The sequence below is a fragment of the Triplophysa dalaica genome, chromosome 25 (assembly GCF_015846415.1).
Source record: "Triplophysa dalaica isolate WHDGS20190420 chromosome 25, ASM1584641v1, whole genome shotgun sequence".
Classification (NCBI taxonomy): Eukaryota; Metazoa; Chordata; class Actinopteri; order Cypriniformes; family Nemacheilidae; genus Triplophysa; species Triplophysa dalaica.
The window spans coordinates 6,480,605-6,501,613 of NC_079566.1; the positions used below are offsets into that span (position 1 = coordinate 6,480,605).

The 21,009-nt window shown below is 38.0% G+C and overlaps 2 protein-coding genes across 3 annotated transcripts; one reads left to right on the forward strand and one right to left on the reverse strand.

Moving 5' to 3' along the window:
- Nucleotides 1-251: 251 nt before the first annotated feature.
- dlx5a (distal-less homeobox 5a) lies at nucleotides 252-2,175 on the reverse strand. 2 transcript variants are annotated; one of them, XM_056741597.1, is made up of 3 exons: nucleotides 1,700-2,175; nucleotides 1,068-1,252; nucleotides 252-826 (listed from the first exon to the last, which is right to left on the reverse strand). In XM_056741597.1, the coding sequence occupies exons 1-3, from the start codon at nucleotides 2,052-2,054 to the stop codon at nucleotides 515-517; spliced, it is 852 nt and encodes a 283-aa protein (XP_056597575.1). In that variant the 5' UTR covers nucleotides 2,055-2,175; the 3' UTR covers nucleotides 252-514. The 2 variants fall into 2 exon arrangements, with proteins under 2 accessions (XP_056597575.1, XP_056597574.1); XM_056741596.1 differs by having other exon boundaries at nucleotides 1,068-1,255.
- A 1,622-nt stretch (nucleotides 2,176-3,797) lies between these two features.
- ago2 (argonaute RISC catalytic component 2) lies at nucleotides 3,798-20,964 on the forward strand. The gene is made up of 22 exons (XM_056740859.1): nucleotides 3,798-4,033; nucleotides 5,246-5,293; nucleotides 6,070-6,250; nucleotides 6,342-6,462; nucleotides 6,613-6,794; nucleotides 6,913-7,049; nucleotides 7,134-7,268; nucleotides 7,358-7,445; nucleotides 7,610-7,757; nucleotides 7,838-7,957; nucleotides 8,052-8,174; nucleotides 8,307-8,440; nucleotides 8,577-8,761; nucleotides 8,842-9,001; nucleotides 9,198-9,288; nucleotides 9,538-9,732; nucleotides 9,837-9,971; nucleotides 10,124-10,225; nucleotides 10,356-10,555; nucleotides 10,767-19,011; nucleotides 20,141-20,613; nucleotides 20,761-20,964. The coding sequence occupies exons 1-20, from the start codon at nucleotides 4,009-4,011 to the stop codon at nucleotides 10,873-10,875; spliced, it is 2,619 nt and encodes an 872-aa protein (XP_056596837.1). The 5' UTR covers nucleotides 3,798-4,008; the 3' UTR covers nucleotides 10,876-19,011; nucleotides 20,141-20,613; nucleotides 20,761-20,964.
- Nucleotides 20,965-21,009: the final 45 nt, after the last annotated feature.

The following is a 21,009-nucleotide window of genomic DNA, read 5'->3' on the forward strand; positions in this document are numbered from 1 at the left end:
TAACAAGACAGAAATATTTTTATTTTCTTCGCCATTTAATTATTAATTGCTTAGACAGCAACCCATTGTCCTATTTTAAAATAATGACATTGTTTTCTTTACAACAACAATCCAATGTCATGCATTATTAAAGTAGCCTACCCGTATTAGGCCCCAGTGATAGAAAAGTCAAGCAAACTTCGTGTAAGCACTGAGATCTAGCTACAAACCGGTTCAAATTTAACTTAAAAAAAAATACAAAATATTAGCTAATTTAAAAAAAAGCATTTATTTTGGGTCCGTTTTTGCCACATCGTTGGATGCACGCGCTGAGGTGAAAATTCAAGGCACCATTGAAATTGTTCGGGTCCATATTGTCCATTTAAAACATTTAATAAGTCTTCCAAATGCAATAAATTACATGCACACATTTACACATTTTACACGGTCTTCTATGACTGCCATAATAATACATTGCATATTCCTCAAAAATTGTTAACACCAGTCCGATATACAACAAAATAATATGCAAAGTTCAGTACAACGTTCCTGATCCGAGTGCCAACGAGTGTTGTAACGTGCCGGGTGCCTGAAGGTGAGAATTCATCACCCCGGTGGAAGAATACCACGGAGAACTGTTGTTGTCCATAAACGTGGATGCCACTGTGTTAATATTTTGCGGTTGATGGTGTGGTCTCTGAGGACCCTGTGAGTCCCACACCGCGGGAGACTGCGGTGAGTTACACGCCATCGGGTCACTGGAGCTGGGGCTGTGCTCTGGTGGCAACTCGCCGTTTTTCATGATCTTCTTTAGTTTCGATCTTTTATTTTGGAACCAGATTTTCACCTGTAGAAATAAACGTTAGATGAGTTACTGGGGTAATTTAATTTAATACAAAAAATTAACAATGTGCCTGCTATGTATACTGAATATATAGTAATTATATTTGTATTGAATAATAATAATAATAGCACACAAGCACATTAAATGGTCTATTCCACAAATGCATTGCATAACAAGAAAATATATTTTTTATTTCAAAGTAGCCTATTATGCAAAAAAAAACTTGAATGACAAGTATTCGAACCTGTGTCTGTGTGAGTCCTAGGGACGCGGCGAGCTCGGCTCTCTCTGGAAGCGCGAGGTATTGCGTGTTCTGAAACCGCCTCTGCAGAGCAGCGAGCTGAAAACTGGAATAGATCGTGCGTGGCTTTCGCACTTTCTTGGGTTTTCCGTTGACCATTCTCACTTCGGGCTCGGCTGTTTCTTTTTCTGCTGCGTGAGAGGAAATTAAATGAGTATAGATGGAAAAACTGTTGCTTGCATTAATAGTCGTGGTTCATGTCAAGTGGTTTAAAAATGTTGTTTTTCTATAAAGAAGGCTGTTTAATCATTCCATAAATCTCTACAAGCCTTCTTCGATATTTGTTGTTTAGAATAAAAAATACACACATAATAAAGACATGCTATTTTATTTTTTACACATCTCAATAGCATGAAAGAAATATCAATAGGCTAATATACGTGCAACGTAGATTTAGGCTACTTGGTCTAATTTTATGACAAAACACAGACCTTAATAAAAACTCAAATTAAATAAAGTAGCTACATCAGCACAATTATTTTCACCTTCAACAACATCTATAATAATAATAATAATAATTGTGCTTCATATGTTTAGATTTAATAACAAAATAATATTAACTTTCAACAACTAACCTTGCGGACTCGGTTGTGACTGCACCCTGTTATATGTTCCCGCATATTGATGATATGCTGTAGAGTATGAGCCGTAATCAGGGTAGGACTTTGCAGGGTAATTTCCAGAAGATCCATTGACTCCGTGGTATTGGTACTGATAGGTATTAAGAGGTTTCCCATACGAGCCCGAATTTGGTGAACAATAGCCATGATGAACTCCTCCAGCGGGGCTGTAATAGCCAGAATCCGTGGCTGTCGACTCCGGTAGGGTTGGAGATTCCTGAGATGGGTGATGCATCGTGGAGAGCTGAAAAGGGTTTTGAAAATCTGCTGGTTTAATACTCGGAATCCTTCTGTCGAATACTCCAGTCATAGTTTGGAAAATCGCAATGGCTGAGATCACGTAAAAAGGCAGTCTAACTCTATAGGGGTCCCGACTCTACACTAACATTGTGTGTGCAAGCGTCAAGCGTCTCTCTTGAAGACTGCTTTAAGCCCCGCAGCAAAGACTTGGTTAAATCCTAAATTGCGCTGTTACGCACTGCAGGGAGGATCTAGTGCCATTGGCCAAGGAGCACAGCAGACGGGAGTAACTCCCCAACTCGTTCAACCAGTTTTCAGGAGATCACAAACTTAGACAGGTATTTATGGTATGTTTATAAACACAATGAAATGAAAATTGATTATTATATAGTCACTATTTAGCGGAGACAGTCTTTTTAATGCTGAAGCCTATAGTTCTAATAAACAATATTAATCCATCTCTCATTAGAAGCAATGTCTAATGCCTGAATGTTTACAACAAAATATACCCAAAGACGCATATCCAATTACATTTCTATATATTGTTTTGTTTACTAAAACAAATAAATCCTGATACACTTCTTACGAATTTGGTTCGTTTTTGGCTTCATTTAAATATCAAACTGATGTGCCACCTGCTAAGATAACATATACGAGAACACTCTTTAACTTATTTATTATTATTTCTAATTACGTGAGTTATTTTTTATTAAAGCCCGAATCTGTCACCTGTGTCACGTGTGCCTGGAGCATTTGTTTTTGTGATGTGCATCACATATATTTACTAACCATTGGTGATGACAATGATAGCAGCCTAAAAATAAAATTGTACAAAAAAATGCCTAAAAAAAATGTGTGGTAAGATTCTCTTATTGCAAAGCACAGATCAACAGCCATTTATGAAAAAACAGCAAAAGTGGTGAAAGGGTGCCACCAAGTGGAGGTAGGCTCTAATAGACATACCTATTCAATTAATGGTGGTCTAGCACTGTAGTATAGCCTACATGGGTGCAGGTTTTAAGTTTCATAAAAAATAACATTTAAATGTCAAATTGTTTTTGGTTAAGCACGTCTGGGCTTGGTTTGAAGATCTTAACCAATGTCTTAGATTATTTGAAGAGTTTGGTTCCAAAATGAGATAAAATATTTTCAAAAATAATGCAGGATATTCTTATAACACAATAAACATGTTTTATTTTAAAGAAAAGAGCTTTATTTCTCGAACCAGCATACATCGCTCTCTAAAAAGCAAAACTTTAATGCATGGTGGCTGTCAGATCCAAAAGTGTTAAACTAACGCCCAAACTTTCGCAATCTTTAATCTCTGAACAGCGAGAGGAAAACGAATATATCGTTAAACATAACAATCTAAATCTAATATTAAATTGCATTTAAATTTGTTTTTTGCAACGTGTTACAACCGACTTCATTCAAGTAATGTAATGTCTGCGTTTCCCATAAGTTTCTGAGCTTCAACGCCCATTCATGTTGGAAATAAATAAATAAGGAAAGTGAACATTTAAGTGCATTACTTATATTTATGCACAATAATCGTTTAAGTCTAACATACATAGCACTTAAACTTGAAGAAATGTAATGCGCCAAGCCGTTTAAAAAAAACCGGAAATGACGCAAGGTGACCAACAGTCTTTTTACATTATGTATTAAATTAAATCAAATATTATGTTATTAGTCATGAAACGCGTTTATACAAAATTAAAACGACAGAGACGCTTAGAAACATCGTGGATAAGTTATTGTTTGTTTTCCCTACGTTTTGAAACATTGCGCCTGTGTGAGCGTGGGGTAAATAGGCGCTCGTACTGTGATGGGGGATGGGATGGGGCAACTGAGAGCTCTCGTGCTCCTCTAACTCAGCGCTCCCTTTAATCTCTCTTTTCCTCTTTATACCGATGCTGTTTTAAATTAGAAATCGTATTTCCCGTTACCGCATGTGTTACGTGGCACCCGAAGACCAAAAAGAGTCGGCGTGCGATTGAATTTTGGTGGAAAAAGAGATCGAAATGTTTCCCACTGGAGCTGCTGGTGGTGAGTATTATTATGGTTAGCGAGCGTGCTAGCGACGAATTGCTGTGCGAACGAGTTAGGTATTATATCTGGAAATAAAACCTATAATTTACTGGTTCTTGGTTGTGCGTGATAATTATTTTTAAATAGTCTTTTGTTTATAAAATGTAAGTGTTTCTTTCACGTGTATGTCAAGTGTTCGTTTTGTAGGCCCATTGTTATTGTTAGCCAGCTAGCTAAGCTTGTTGCCCTGGCTTTTGAATTCAGCATCAGCTGGATGAATTCTGGCACACATGCCAGTGTTAATATTGAACACGTTGTTGCGATCTCGTAGTTAGGCGAATTTAAGTTGTTTATATGATCTTTTAGTGCTTATTTTAAACGTTGTAACGTTGGGAGTTTGCTACCTGTTTGACTGAGCCAGCTCGCCAGGTACTGGAACGTGCTAACTAATATTCAGTGTAACTTAGTGAATGTTTATTCTAATGTTACTTGTTGCGTTGCTGTAGATATGTTACATTGTTTTATTTACTTAAAGTATATGTAACTGCAGCAGCAGTTCCTAGCTCTTGGTTGACTGGTGTGTGTGGGTGTTTTTTGGGGGGGGGGATGTTCTCTAAACATCAAATGCAAAGTTATGAGCTGAGAGTTTATTTTGATGTTAAGAACAATTAAAGGAATATTGTAGTTGACCGAGGATTTTATTTTGTTCAACATATTCTATACTCGTTTCAGATAATGTAATTGATGTTTGGGACTTTGGCAGGTTGTTGAGTTGTTTGTATGGTGTTGGTGATAAGGCCTGCAGCCCAGTGGGATGGGTCCACATCCCCAGTATCTTCCTGCCGTGTTGTGTTTTCAGGGTTGATAAGATGGGCTGGGGCAGTTCAGGGAATATGTCAGCAAAGCATGTCAGAGACATACGGACTCTTTGAGTTTCTCATTGAATGAATATGGAGAGTATGTTTCACAATATTGCATACATTTTTTTTTGTAAATCAGTACAACCTCTGTAACACTATATAGTTCATTAGATATTTGTAAACAGTCCCTTCTTAAACTTATGGATCTTCAGTGAATTCATCTTTTTTATGTGATAATAAGTTGCATATCAAGTGTTGACTTCTGTTAACAAGCATTACTGATTTCCTCATAATGGCTATGTTAGCGATGCATTTGTATGTTGTAATTCTCATAATCATGCATTTTGAGATCTGTTTGAATCTTTTATAGCTCCTGAGCCGAGTCAAGGACATCAGTCCCCTGGGTCAGATGTTTCTGGTAAGTGGCCCAGACTAAGCTAACCTGTTTGAAAGCCAAAGGAATATTTAAAGTACTGTAACCCAGCTGTGTTGCTTATTCACTTTTAAATGTTTACCTAGAGGATTATTTTAAAAGCATTTATGTTTTGAAACATTTTACTATTGAGAGTTTTGTATTAACAGATAGATGATTCAACAAAGTTGTCAGTACTGCTTTGTTTTTTAGTTCTTGAACATGTTAGGTACTTATATTGATGAGGTTCTGTAAATCCATAGAAGGGTAAAGATAGATGGTTTCATGGGATGCACGTACCTGCCCCGATGTTAAATTCTGGTCTGTTTGGTTATACTATAACTATTTATTTTATATTTAATCTATAATACTTTATATTCAAATTTTATAGTGAATTAATTGTATTAAATTAAATCTATTCAGCAGTTATTGATTTTTGTTTCACATAACGATTGTTTGTTGTCACTGAAATGTCTGTAGAGGGTTATATAATGTGTGGGTGCTTGAGTTTATTTGGTCCTCCAGCTTTAAGTATTGTTACCTCAATGTTCAGGTTTCATTATGTCTGGCTAAGAGGTCCACTAATAAAACGAGATTTAGATATTTTTCCAAAACTGATAATGTTGACTATGCATAAATGTTGATGTAATGGGGTCATTTTTTATCTGGTGTTATCGAAAATATTCCCTTGCTGAATATCTCACATTGTTATTTTCTTTTTCATGAGATATACTTGAAGCTGTACGTTTATGTGCATTTTATTTATTATATCTGCCCTGCAGCTCCCCTGTCTCCTATACCACAAGAATATGTCTTCAAACCGCCTCAAAGGCCAGACTTTGGCACGATGGGTAGGACAATCAAGCTTCAGGCCAACTTTTTTGAAATGGAAATACCCAAGTTGGAGGTGTACCATTATGACGTTGACATCAAGCCTGAGAAATGCCCAAGGAGAGTTAACCGGTAAACACATTTTGTATAAAAACGTAACATTTCTGCTTCAGCTGATGAATGGAAGAGCAATTCGAATCGCTGATTGGTTTTTCTTTCGTAGCGAAATTGTTGAGCACATGGTCCAGCACTTTAAGACCCAGATCTTTGGAGATCGAAAACCTGTGTATGATGGGAGGAAGAATCTCTACACTGCCATGCCTTTACCCATTGGAAGAGACAAAGTATGCACTTGAAAAATGTTGGACACTCTCATATTCTTTCACGTTACTTAATGCTTTGTTTAACTGTGAAAGGTTTATACATTTTAGAAGTGCCTTAAATGTTACACATTCCATTTCTGATAGAGCTCATTTGCCAATCTGCTCCTCTAGGTGGAGTTGGAGGTCACAATTCCAGGTGAGGGAAAAGACCGGAGCTTTAAAGTAGCTATCAAGTGGGTGTCCTGTGTGAATCTACAATCTCTACATGAAGCATTGTCTGGACGACTGCCAAATATTCCCTTTGAGACCATTCAGGCTCTGGATGTTGTCATGAGACATTTGCCCTCTATGAGGTTAGTGGCTTTGTCATCTACCTTTAGGGGACCTTATACTTTATCCTTCTGTGTACAACAACCCCATGTTTCTCAATCTATCTCCATAATACTTTCATTGTTATCTGTGTGTCTGCAGGTACACCCCAGTTGGACGTTCATTTTTCACTCCCTCCGAGGGTTGCTCCAACCCCCTAGGTGGAGGAAGAGAAGTTTGGTTTGGCTTTCACCAGTCTGTTCGACCATCCCTCTGGAAAATGATGCTCAACATTGATGGTTCGTACGCACTTGGATATCCTGGGAATAGGAACCTTTGTTGACTTTCTGCTAATGTTTTGTTTTATAAACGTGTTTTTTTAGTGTCTGCCACTGCGTTCTACAAAGCTCAACCTGTGATTGAGTTCATGTGCGAGGTATTGGATTTTAAAAGCATCGAAGAGCAACAGAAGCCCTTAACAGACTCCCAGAGAGTGAAGTTTACTAAGGAGATTAAGGGTGATTACTCATTACGTTGATTAGTGTCACGTCCACCGGTTACTCGTAAGCTTTGTTTATTTGAACTCTTTGTTTGTTTAACAAATCAGGCCTGAAGGTGGAGATCACTCACTGTGGACAGATGAAGAGGAAATACAGGGTGTGTAATGTGACCAGGAGACCAGCCAGCCATCAGACGTAAGAGTTACAAGTCACATTTGAACCCACTTGAAATCGAAGTTTAAATTTTTGTATGAATATCATGGTGCTGTTATAAACATATGATCATGGCAAAACTATCTAATGAACCTTATGTTACTGATTCAATATACATTTTTTAAGTTGATTCAATTTGTTTTCAGGTTTCCCTTGCAGCAGGAGAATGGACAGACCATCGAATGCACTGTAGCACAGTACTTCAAGGATAAATACAAACTGGTGCTGCGATACCCACATCTCCCATGTTTACAAGTTGGCCAGGAGCAGAAGCACACCTACCTTCCCCTAGAGGTTAGTCAAGACCTTTCTTTTTTGTTCCTGGCTGTGTTTCTGGCTTCTTTTTCTGAACGGTGCTGTCCTTTTCTCTTCAGGTCTGTAACATAGTAGCTGGACAAAGATGCATCAAGAAACTGACAGACAATCAGACCTCAACTATGATACGTGCCACAGCCAGATCTGCACCTGACCGTCAGGATGAGATAAGCAAACTGGTAGGCACATTTATATCACTTGTGTTTGCATTCCGAGAATATCGACAACAACCCACGTGACAATTTTTCATGAGTTTTGATTGTTTTGTGACAGATGAGAAGTGCCAACTTCAACACAGATCCTTACGTGCGTGAGTTTGGAGTAATGGTCAGAGACGAGATGACTGAGGTCAACGGACGGGTTCTTCAGGCACCTTCAATTCTCTATGGAGGACGGGTAGGAACCTGTCTTAGTTTTGCCATTTGATTTCATCCATTTTCACAGATGAAATGACAACTATAATAGTATATATTTAATACCACTTTTTTTACGTCTTAAAAAATGGAATATGTCTGTATTGTATTTCAGAACAAAGCAATAGCTACTCCAGTCCAGGGTGTGTGGGACATGAGAAACAAGCAGTTCCACACAGGAATTGAGATCAAAGTGTGGGCCATCGCCTGCTTTGCCCCACAGAGGCAGTGTACAGAACTCCTTCTGAAGTAAATGCTTTGACCTGAATAGTTGTTTTTCCTCTCTATGTATATGTTTGAGACCTTTTTACATCTTTATATGATTGTATTCCATTTCCCAAGTTATAAAACCTCAGTGCTGTAATCTGTTTCTTGTTTCTCATAGGGCATTTACAGACCAGCTTCGTAAAATCTCTCGTGATGCTGGGATGCCCATTCAAGGCCAGCCATGCTTTTGCAAATACGCCCAGGGAGCAGACAGCGTGGAGCCCATGTTCAAGCACCTCAAGTACACTTACCAGGGCTTACAGTTGGTGGTGGTCATCCTACCTGGGAAGACCCCTGTTTATGGTAATTAAACCTCTCTCTATTAAGTCAGTCTTGCAATAATTGTTTCTTTGTCGTAACAATCTAAATTTGAATCCTTAAAGCTGAGGTAAAGCGTGTGGGCGACACTGTTCTTGGCATGGCCACACAGTGTGTCCAGGTGAAGAATGTCCAGAAGACCACCCCTCAGACCCTTTCCAACCTCTGCCTCAAGATTAATGTCAAACTGGGTGGTGTGAACAATATTCTTCTTCCACAGGGCAGGTAAGGAATGCTTTGCCTCAAGACTTTGACTTACTTGAAGCTTATTGGCTTGATTTACCAGAGTATCATTGTGAATAATCGTGTGTGGTCTATGGGTTAAGCTGTGTTTTAGAAACCTAGTGACTTGTGATTTGAAAGCTAGTAAAACTATCTCAAAACTATTTTTTGCTGTTTATATCCCTTTTTTTTTGTTTAGGCCCTTAGTATTTCAGCAGCCAGTCATCTTTCTGGGTGCAGATGTGACTCATCCCCCGGCTGGAGATGGCAAGAAACCTTCTATTGCTGCTGTAAGTCAGACAAACTTCTGATCTTTAGGTTGGCTCGCAGAACTGGACTGCAGGCTGGCAATCCAATGATCTGACCAAGAAATATGAAATAAATGATGTTACTAATATCTGTTCACTAAAACCAGTGAGCATTGTCACAATAAGAGTGGCCTTAGTTAGACGTTATAGGTCTAACACATCCATAAATATGTTTATGCATCTAACTATAGAAGAATATCATGTTGATTTCATATGTCTTCTGACATTTAGGTTGTGGGCAGTATGGATGCCCACCCGAGCCGATACTGTGCCACGGTGCGAGTACAGCAGCACCGTCAGGACATAATTCAGGATCTGGCCACCATGGTGAGAGAGCTGCTCATCCAGTTCTACAAATCCACACGCTTCAAACCCACACGCATCATCTATTACAGAGACGGCATCTCTGAGGGGCAGTTCAACCAGGTAAGCTACATTCCAAGAATTGCACTTTTCAAAACCTAGCATCCGTGTACAGCAACCTGTAATGTACTCGTCTTAATTCTCCTCCTTGTGTCTTGCCCACATAGGTTTTGCAGCACGAGCTGTTGGCAATCCGCGAGGCCTGCATCAAGCTGGAGAAAGATTACCAGCCTGGCATCACTTTTGTGGTTGTCCAAAAGAGACATCACACCAGACTCTTCTGCATGGACAGAAATGAACGGGTTAGTGATGTCACAGGAACTAAAGTGTCTTTTACTGTCTCCTGTCTTTATTTTTTATTCTGTATGCTTATGACACACAGGCTTCCTGTTGGGCCTTTTATTATTTATTGTCACTTAAAATTTGCCTTTTAAATGTGCTTTTTGTATTCAAGGTCGGAAAGAGCGGCAACATTCCTGCTGGCACCACAGTTGACACCAAAATTACTCATCCATCGGAGTTTGACTTTTACCTTTGCAGTCATGCCGGAATTCAGGTAATTGAATTGAAATATTCAGATCATTGAATATTTCAGCCAAAGAAAGTGGATGTTAATTGGCTGTATTTCCTTTCTGTATGTCAGAGTGTTTGTGGTTTAGTTTTTCATAATTGCTGAATCTCCACAGGGAACCAGTAGGCCCTCCCACTATCACGTGCTGTGGGACGACAACCATTTCACCTCTGATGAGCTGCAGGTCCTCACTTACCAGCTGTGCCACACCTACGTGCGCTGCACCCGCTCTGTCTCCATTCCCGCACCAGCTTATTATGCCCACCTGGTGGCGTTCCGTGCACGCTACCACTTGGTCGACAAAGAACACGACAGGTACTGATGGCAGAGGTTAAGCTGTCCTAGACAGTTACTTCTTGTCTGCTTTTGCCTTAAAGCAAACCTACTATCTATTCTTTGAATGTCAACTCGTATCCTTAAAAAAAGTTATTTCTTAAAGCGTTTTGGAATGGCTTCTCTTTAGCATAGATTAAAAAAAATTGCCACAATTTCTTATTGGATGTGTGTTTATCTTTTTTCTTGGCAGCGCTGAGGGCAGCCACACATCAGGTCAGAGTAACGGCAGAGATCAAACGGCCCTAGCCAAAGCTGTTCAGATCCACCAGGACACTCTTCGCACCATGTACTTCGCCTGAACATAGCCAGAAACAAGCCCTACATCTTCTTTACAACACGGTCTGTGTGTGTGTGTGCGCGTTTTTGTGTGTGTGCCCTGTTTATATAATGGGTACAAATAGAAACATATGCCGTTAGGTTTCCAAATGCCCATGTAGAAAGTTCCCAACATACTTTAATATCCTTTCATGAATTTTTAGGACGTAAGATGTGAAATCAATCATTTCTTTTTATTTGGTTTGGTGGGCAAGGGTGTGTTATTCTGTTGTACATATGCATGTAAAATTAGAGGTTAACATGTTTACATAGTCAATCCAAAAATGTAAACTATTTTTAAATTGAAAGTTACATTTGCATTGGGGGGGCGTGAGGTTCGGTTTTTATAGCCAAGGCCGGTGATGGAGACTAAGCAGCAGTAGTATTTACAAACTCATCAAACCAATGGGTCAGGGTTAGTTAAGGACAAAACGGATCAGGTTAAGCGATTATGGGGGATGCGGTTTCCACACCTTAATTATTTATCAGCAAAGCAAGTGCACTGACAAGAAGGGGACTTCAGGACAAAAGTACTTACCCTGTTTTGTTTCATTTATGTGTGCTAATATGAATTTTATCTTGGTGTCATTTAATGTTCAAGTCCGTGCTCAGTCAACCTACTGTACCTATCCTTCACGATCGATTGGGCATTATCACATGCTCGCATTGGACACTTTTAACCATTTAAAAGAAGTGCAGAATCAAGTACATTATTAGGATGGTGGAATTGTGGTGACAATCAGTATTCTGGCTCTCCGTCACTCATGTGAGACTGGTTCTCATCCTCTGAGCCAGGATTCTCTTTAAATGGATATTTGTTCATACGAGTCCTGTAAAGTACTAATATCTTTGGACTCTAAGCATTTGGATGATGAGATTATCTTGTATGTACATTTTTATTTGACTGCCGTGAGCATTTTTCTTTTAAATGTCCGCTGTGATTGTAACAACTCAAAGGTTTCGGTGGATCGGTACATACGTTGCTTTTCATTTTTTTCACATCAGGTAACTCCTGGATGGAAAATGTGATCATAGTTCAAGCACCTGTTTTAATTTCACAATTCCCCACATGAAAAAAGTGAGGCCAGTTTTGTCTTGGGAGATTCCAGAGCCTTGTGATCTAGAAGTTTGACTGTACTGTGCTGTGGGTTTGACAGATTACTAAAGTCACCACACTCCAGCTAGCAACACATGCTATCAAAAGGACAGGGAGAGAAGAGGGAGGGTTCGGGGGAAAGTGTTTAAGAATGATACAGCTATCAATCGCATTGTTCACTGAGACACGACGAGGTCGGAGTAAAAATTCCTTACAAATTTCAAACGCACCTTAGTTTTTTACTCCGATACTTTCTCTACAGCCTATAACATGTAGGTTTCAATGAGAATATTACTCTTTATAAGACCATTTGGGTGTTTTGTAAAGTCACGTGTTGGGCCAACAGGCAAGTGGTTGTTAGCTTTTTGTTGCTTAACTTAAGAGGAACATTAAGTAGTGTAAAAATTTATCCAAACATAGTTCAAATCGAAGCGCAATATATCGTTGTACGTCTTGGTATACTGTTTTAGCGTGAACAGTTTTTGCCTTCTAAAGCATATCATAATGTGTAGTGATTATCTATTGAGTGTTGTTAGTCGATCAGCTGTAGAATCCCCATATAATGCTTCAACTTGAACATTTGGGAATTTTTAACCATCTTTTTCTAACTATGCATTCTTAACCAAGAGATTTTAGTGGATTGTTTGTGTATATGAATTTAGAACGTTTGTAATGTAGTCAAGTTGGGTACTTTTAGTAGTGTATATAGTGCAAACCCTGTACCCGCTGTAGCAGTATTAGCATACAAAATACTCTATTTTTAATACCAACAATTGGATGTTCTTTATATGGTTCTCAATAATTCCTGTTAGCCAAACAAGATTACACACGTACTTGTAGTTAATGTCCTACGGTAACTGAAGCACAATGGGACATAATTGTAGGTGCTAGAGTCCTGAAACATCCATTTTGAAAAATCTTGTTTAACCTCAACTTCTAAGCAAGAATCTGGTCAGAAATGTTCATGGATACGTTTGACTTTGGATCTGCTGAAGTTTCTGACATTTTGACCCTGAAATGTTTTACTTGTCTTTTCGGCCAATGCAAAACCTAACAGACTGTGTATAAAGGGGCATTGTAGTTTGTCTTCACATACTTGAGTTATGTTGTTATTATTTGGCGCTGTTCTCGCAACCCGTGAAAGTCGATGCACTTTGAAGAGCAATGGACACAGACACTTAGATCTGGTGGAACGGATACCTTCATGTGGAACATGAGTATGTTTTCTGGGTGCAGTTGTGTTGAAATGACTAGATGTCCTACCTCTTGTTACCTGTTACTTGTGTTATGGTAACATTACCGCACTGGTCATTTCTTCATAATTACACAAATGGGAAAGTCTTATTTATGTCCCTCTGAAAGTTTCTTGAATTTAGTGCTGTAGACCGATTTTGCAACATTAGCTCTAAAATGGCATTTTATCCTTTTTCATTGCTTCAGAGCCATGCGGTATTCAGCATGGATGATTTAGCATTGCCGTTGTTTTATGGAAAGAGTTTAAGCTATGTATTTGAAGCTAACAGTGAGTGATTTAAGGTTCATGATCCAAAAGTGTATAATAAGCGAATAAGTGGCTTTATGCTTTAAACAAAAAACCTTCTGCTATAAAAACATTGTAAATGTGTGAATTTTAATTTGATCTGTCATTTTAAATTGCTGTGCATTGTTGCTATATCCTTGTACACATTTGAATTTGTCTTAGCTTTTCTGTTTTTCTTCGCTTTTGGTTAAAATAAGTATTTATCATTTGCCGTCAGGAGTCATTGCTGGAACTACTATAAATATTCCTTGGAAAAAAATATTTTCTTTTAGTATAAACCTTTTCTCTTCATCCTCATGAACTGTTAGGTTACAGATTTCTTTAAGTATTTTACCCATTTCAATCAGCACCTTAGTTAAAGGTCTTCAACATATGCAATTTCTCGAATATGAAATATGACATGTTTTTGCACTATCAAAAGAGATGTTACAAATTTGCATGCTGATGGATAGATTTTAAGGTTAGCGAGATCTGATCACCATCCATTTTTAGAATGCAGATGTAAGAAGGTCTTACACTATGCAAAACTAGTTTTTCATCAAGAGCAGTTTCATTTTTATGTATTGTTAATAAAATTAGAAATTGTCAGATTGTATGTAAAGTATTTGCCATATACCAATTTGGAGAATTACTCGGAGTCTCATTTCATTTTTTGTCATTGTTCTGATTTAACAGATTTGTACGGCTCAATGTAATGTCCAGAAAATATTTTTATTAAAATAATTAAATTCAAATGTCTGTGCTTGCATTTGAAGCAGAGGCTGAGGGTGGAGTTCAGATTATGGTGCTGATTTTATACAGACACTTTTTTATAGCATCTAAGTTTTAGCTCATAGGAGGCACATTATGTGTTCTGATTTGAGTCTGTGTCTCAGACATTATTGGACGTCTCTTTTGTCTTTTCTAGAGAATTGTCTTTTGCTGTTTGAGTGAAGCTTGTATATTGCTTGGTCTAGTGTCTTTCCATTGCTGTGTGGGGTTACAGTGTCCACATGACTCCTTGCTTTACGTGGGGTTTAATATGTAAAACTATGTCTGAAGACAATAGCTTTTGCTGTTGGATTTGTTACATACTTGGAGTTTGGATAAAATCAGATTGGATTACCACAATTGTATTGTTAGTTATACTAACAATACAATAACAGTTTCGATGAGCCTGATCTCATCAAGAGCATTTTACTTCACCTATCATCACTAGATGATGTCTTTTTAACCTTCAGAGATGATGTATTTTTAGAACTTTGCACTATGGCGTTCTGAAGCGGAAACGTAAACCTTTCGACATCAGTGGTAGTTTTGTTACTGTACTCTTTGCTTTTTACTTTCTTCAGGTGGCTAGATTAGAAATGCGCTGCCTGGTGACATGCTTAGACCCCAAGGACACAAATAAACTGTTTGAATGTACTTGATATGCTTGCAAACTGGTCGGCAGATTCACATCATCATTCACACTTTGTTTTAAACTTGCAAACTGAAAGCAGCATTGACGCATAAGACTAAATGACCCATATTGTTTTTGTGGTAAATTATGTCATCATCGATGGTTGCGATGTAATGGATGAACGGATATAAAATGGCATAAACGCATGGGCAGTTGATTCTGAATTCCCACTGGCTCAAAGATCTTTGTATCGCTGACATTTGTGGTGCTGTACTGTAATAAGTGTATAAAAATTGTGCCACATGTTGCTTTTATATTTGCCAGAATTTCTAGCTAAAGTTAAAACCCAATGGGGAGCTATAGTAAACGTCCATGTTTATATTTCAACCCAATAGGCCAAATTCTTTTTTTACCAGCAAATATTTGTCAATGTTCCGCTAATCATGACATTGGTGCTCGTGTTCACCAATTACACAATTTGTGTTGTTACAGGTCAGTTGTCAGTCAGCTAGTTTGTTCATTGGGCATTACAGTATACCATTTTTTCCATTTACAAATTCCATCAACAGAGCTCTCGTTGAAAAGTTTAACATGACCAAACCGGTTGCAAAGTGTACAAATATCTGAAAGTATTCTGTCATAAGCACAGTACTGTTAGTTGTCATTTTACAGGCTAATACGTTATTTATTAAACTATGAGCAAGCATGTCAGATGAAAAAATGATTTATTGAGAGCATCTTCATAACCTGGCTTTTTAAACCAAGTTTTAAAACTACCTCAAAATGGTGTCAGGTGCTAACATTAAATATCCCTTATACATATATGTATATGTGCTCATGGCAAATAACAATAATTGTGACCAAACGACACAAGCCTATACTGTTTGTATTAAGTGTTTCGTTGTGTCTCATTTTTATAGAAAGTGTGTGGTGGATCAACATGAGGGATGTTTCAGCATTTAACAAAAATGGCTGGGGACCAAAATATGACAAGTTTCCCTTTTTAAAATGTAGTGATATAAAATACTCATCAGCTTTTAGAGGACTGTAAAGTTGCAGTTTGTCTTCATGCGCTGGCCTTTGTTATATATATATGGATTCGGGCTGAGATAATTGCCAAACGAAAACATAGAGGTTGATGTCGTTTCTTCAGACTGGTTTCTAGACCAGGTCTAGATCGGGAATCGATCTTTCGATTTTTGTCAATGTCAATCCCATGTCCATCACAAGCATTGTGCCATATCATAGATAACATACCGGACAGGAAATGTCTACCGACCACTGCTCTGTGTTTTAATATATTTAGACCACATTTTCCTATGAAGCAGCTCATCAACCTGTGTCAAAAGGCAATCATTGAGTTTTTAATGTGCTACAGTTTATACTTGATTATTCTACTTGATTTATATCCAGTATTGCAATAAAGAGAGGTTTGGCACTCATTAGATCGGATCTGGTTTATGAACGTTCCACAGGAGGGGTGGGGTCAGGTCTTAGATAAGCTATTTGTATTTAAACCTCTTCATTTAAGATTTTGGAGTGCTGACTATTTGCAATCGGTGCGTTTTTACGTTGCTACATTTTATGAAGGGAATTCAGTTTTAATTCAATGTCTCTCAGACTCCGTTTATGGATGTTACAATCCATTCTGATACACTGGCATTTGAGTTTCGAGATGCTTTGATTTGAATTAGTATGGTACAAAGGAGGTTGTATGGAAATTAAATGTAGATTTTTTTTTTCATTAGTATTCTTCAAAACGTCCAGGGTGTTTTTTTTTTTTGTAAGCGTGCCTTTTCAAATCAATCCCGCCCCTAACCGAGGGACTGTCCTTTTAATTTGATGCTCAGCGCCACATGAAATAATTTGTACATTTATCATGCAACCTTGGGTGAATGCTGCAAAGAATGATCAGTATTTGTATTTTGCACTTTCTAAGCAGTTTAAAGGATGCCCTCTGTAATTGGGCAAACAGACTAAGAATATTTAAGACGAGGTATTTTCTGCTACAATAGGAATTCCAAGGAACCATATGACTTGTTGGTCTTTTCGAAAATAAAGTGTATAGATGTGAAGTACCTCAAAAGCCTGATAAATGCTGCATAAACTTCATTTATTGTTGTTTCGTGAACCTCATCTTTCAGACATTGCAAACAATTTCCCCTGTAGGGAGGTTTGATGGCCACACAATGTTGTGCAAGCACCTTTGAAATGAATTACTGCAACATTTTTTTAAAGCGATTTCTACCACGTTTAGTTGATGGGTGATGAGTGTTTCGATGGTGCACACTGTACAGAGAACGCAATCCTGACATTTTTAGTACATCTTGATTTACAGTCATTCATTGTAATGATACAATATTTCTGTTTCCAGGCATAACTTTAGCATTGGCCAGTTCATCACAATTATTGGATTTGTAGTGACGTCTTGTAGTCAAGTTCTGGTTGACTCAGGTATTGCCATTAAGGGCTGTATCTGTCAATGCCTCTTCCACAAATTCCCTCACCTGTGTCTTAATGTAGCCTTAGAACTGCATTTATGGAAAGATCATGATGGAGAATATCTGGCCTTAAAATATGCACTAATTACCACAACATGCAAGTCACTACACAACAAGGCCATACGTTTTTGCCATAATACTACCTCCTAGGAATGTAGGAGTGTCCTGGAACAGCCAGATGGTGTCTTTGTTTTTTCTAATTAGTTCTCTGTAAACTGACAATCATCCAGTTTTTTTCTTATGCCATAGCAAATTTTTAATTCGTTCTCTGAATTACATAATTCCGGGACACTCCAGTTTATTTTATATGGTTTGATTTGCCGTTTTATTTTATATGGTTTGATTTGCTTTTTTATGTTTTTTTGTTTGCCATGAAAGAGCCAAGCGACCAAAGTTTCTATTCTAAGGTTTTCTTGCACTCGTGGCCTCAAACCTCCCTTTCACATTAGCAATTTTCTTCCGTTCAATCTTGTGTTTGCTCCTTTATAACATGCCAAATGAATTTAGCTGTCATAGTATAGGCGTTGATTTCTCACACATGCTTTTTTTATTCACTGCTAAGCTCCTTGTTGTTTCTTGTTAATGTAAAGTGTGAGCTTTCATTTTTTAACAAATGTTACAAACCAAGATATGCTGTAAACCCTGCTAAGACATAATGTGAAAACGTATCATTTAATATAGCTCACTTTCGCTTGACTGTGTATTGCATCATTTAATAAAATTAATTTCATCTGACTCTTGTATGTTTATTTGATATGCTAGATCTCTGTTTATTAGCAGTGATGTTCTTGAACATGCTCGTCTCTGCTAATGTCTGGTTACCCTGCTGTTTTGCCCGATTTTTTCCTCATTCCTTTAGCCTGAGATCATGTAGGACTTTCAGATCCCTCCACACTCATGTTTTCCACACCGCTTAACAGCCATCTGGTAAACACTGATTTACTGGATTCCTGCAAACACCGAAAAATGTGACGTAAAGGCCCAAGTTGTGTTCTTGTTACCAAAACTACAGCCCAAAATTGTGCTTAACATTTGTGCAGTAAACAATGAAAAGTGTATGGACATGATATTATCAAGTGAAGGGATTCATTACGGTTTAAAGTAAACAAAGTGCGATTGTAGATGTGTAAGTATATTAAAAACCCGAAACTCTTGACAAAACGACGTCTAAAGAGAAAAATACATTCGCATTAATAAAGAAACAGAAACACACCTCGTAAAGTGACCGTGTTTCAAAACCTAACGCTCTGCCCTACCTAGGCACTTTGTGATAGAAGCCCACGTTTTGACGCACGCCCCATAAGTGCCGTTTATATAGATGACTTGGGAGGTTTTGAGACACCGACACTTTTCCAATTGATTAAAGTGCTGGAACTCACAAAGTGTCAAACTACTTATGATCTTATCTTCCTTCTTATCTAACATCATTATTTAAACATGTTTTATACCATTATACACGTTTAAACAAGCTACGAATCTGACAAAGCTTTGTTACAGTGAGTCGTGCGCATTGAAGCGCACAACTGCGAGTCAGATTTTCCACAGATCATTTATGAGAAGCACACGAACACACTTCAGACTGCAGGACTACAAATCTCTGAGGTAAGTTCAAATAAATACTGACTATCATGTGAAATTCAACATTACGCGATTGTTGGTTTGTTTGCTGGCTGTGTTATGTCGTGTCGTGTCCGTTTAAAAGCTACAACGAAAGTTTACGGTGACATTAAAAACATGCATAATTACTTACATTCTGCTTTTAAATTTATACTTTTTTGAAATTGAACTTGATTTCTTGAGTTTCTGAAGTTCAATGTAATATAAGTTCTTCTGGTCTTGGTTGAAACAGTAGTTTACGATTTGCGCACGGAGAACTGCGCTATTTTTATACAAACGGTCGTCATTTGATGTTTACATTTACATTCAGGCATTTGGCAGACGCTTTTATCCAAAGCGACTTACATTGCTTTATCAATACATTTTACATAGGTATTTGCAATCCCCTGGGATCGAACCCACAACCTTGCTCTTACCACTGAGCTACAGGAAAGCTATGTTTTAAACGGTTCTGAATGGGATTTTTTAAACGTAATCGTTCACCCAAAAATGACAATTCTGTCATCGTTTACTCATCCTCTTGTCATTTCAAACCTGTATTACTTTTTCTTTTATAAGACTCAAAAGAAGCTATTTTGAAGAAAGTTGGTAACCCAACAGCACGACTTCCTACCCGTTAGATTGTCCTACCAAACATCATTGTTACCTCCTTTAATAGCTGGTATGACATTTTAATGGGGTATTTTGCAATTTAAATTAATCCTACATGTTTATTTTATATATATATTGTAGGTTTACATTTATTGCATAAATTTGTACACTTCGGTAAAATCTGACAAGGTAGGACAAGTTGACAAAACACCGGCACCCATTTACTTCTACAATACCAACACAAGTGAATATGTGCCAGTTGACAACATTCTTCAAAATATCTTTCTTTGTGTGTGTTTTTTTTTGTGTTTCTTGGAAATGACAAGACGGTAAGTGATGGCAGAATTGTCCTTGTTGGGTAAACTATCACTTTAATCCTAAACTTAAACTTATTTCTATTCCGCTAAAAACATGGACATAAAGTGTGTATTTGTTTTCTGTATTTGAGAGGGGTTGAAACAGTGTTTAGTGATTAGCATCAAACAAATCCACATGACTCAACATCACTATGTTGTTGCTTCAGGAAATAATGACATGGACTTGGTTGTCCTGGTGCCTTTTCCTGCTGGGCAGTGTGGTGACAGAACCCGAGCCGGAAAATTCTGACTTGGACTGGGGCTCTGGTTTACATGAGCTCCTGCACAGCTTTCCTGCAGATAGTCCTTTTCTCACAGAGACGGCCGGCAGACCAGTCAACTGCACTCAACGCTTTTGGCTGCCTCCATCCTCCCCAGTGTGCTGGGATGATATAGCAGGCCCGGAGGAATTCGAGAAGTCACGCCTTCTTGTGCTGCAGAACAGAGCAGCACTGCAGGCTGTGTCCACAGCTAGTGGTCTTGAGGAAGGAGGACTTTCTTTTGATCTACAGGCTAGAGAGGATGTGCAGGGCGTCCGGGTGGACCATCTCGTCGTGGCTCAAACTGCCGATACAATGCAGAAAGTGTTCTTGGATTTAGATGAGAAGAGGATGGGGGGAAATATACATTCTTTCCTAAGGTAAGCACATGTTCTATTACGTGTTTGACTGTTATTTGTGTTATCAGAAATGTCTAAATTAAGAAAACAGACCTTATTTTTTTATCTTTTATTTATTTAGAAAATTATCAATCGAGATTTTAAAAATGTTATGCTTTTCTTTCTTAGTCTGAAGGAGCACCTTGAAAACACAAAAAACTCCATTGCTAAGAGAGAGGACATAGCAGCACTTCTGGAAAAACATCTAGCAGTTCTAGAGAAGTCCTTGAACACCATGCAGCTTCAACTTACCAAACTGTTACCCCAGTGATTTAATATAAACAGGACTACTTAATGTTATGTGGATATGTGGAATAAAACAAAATTGCATGATTTCCCTTTCCAAAAAAAAATCATTTTTATAAACAAAAACGTGTA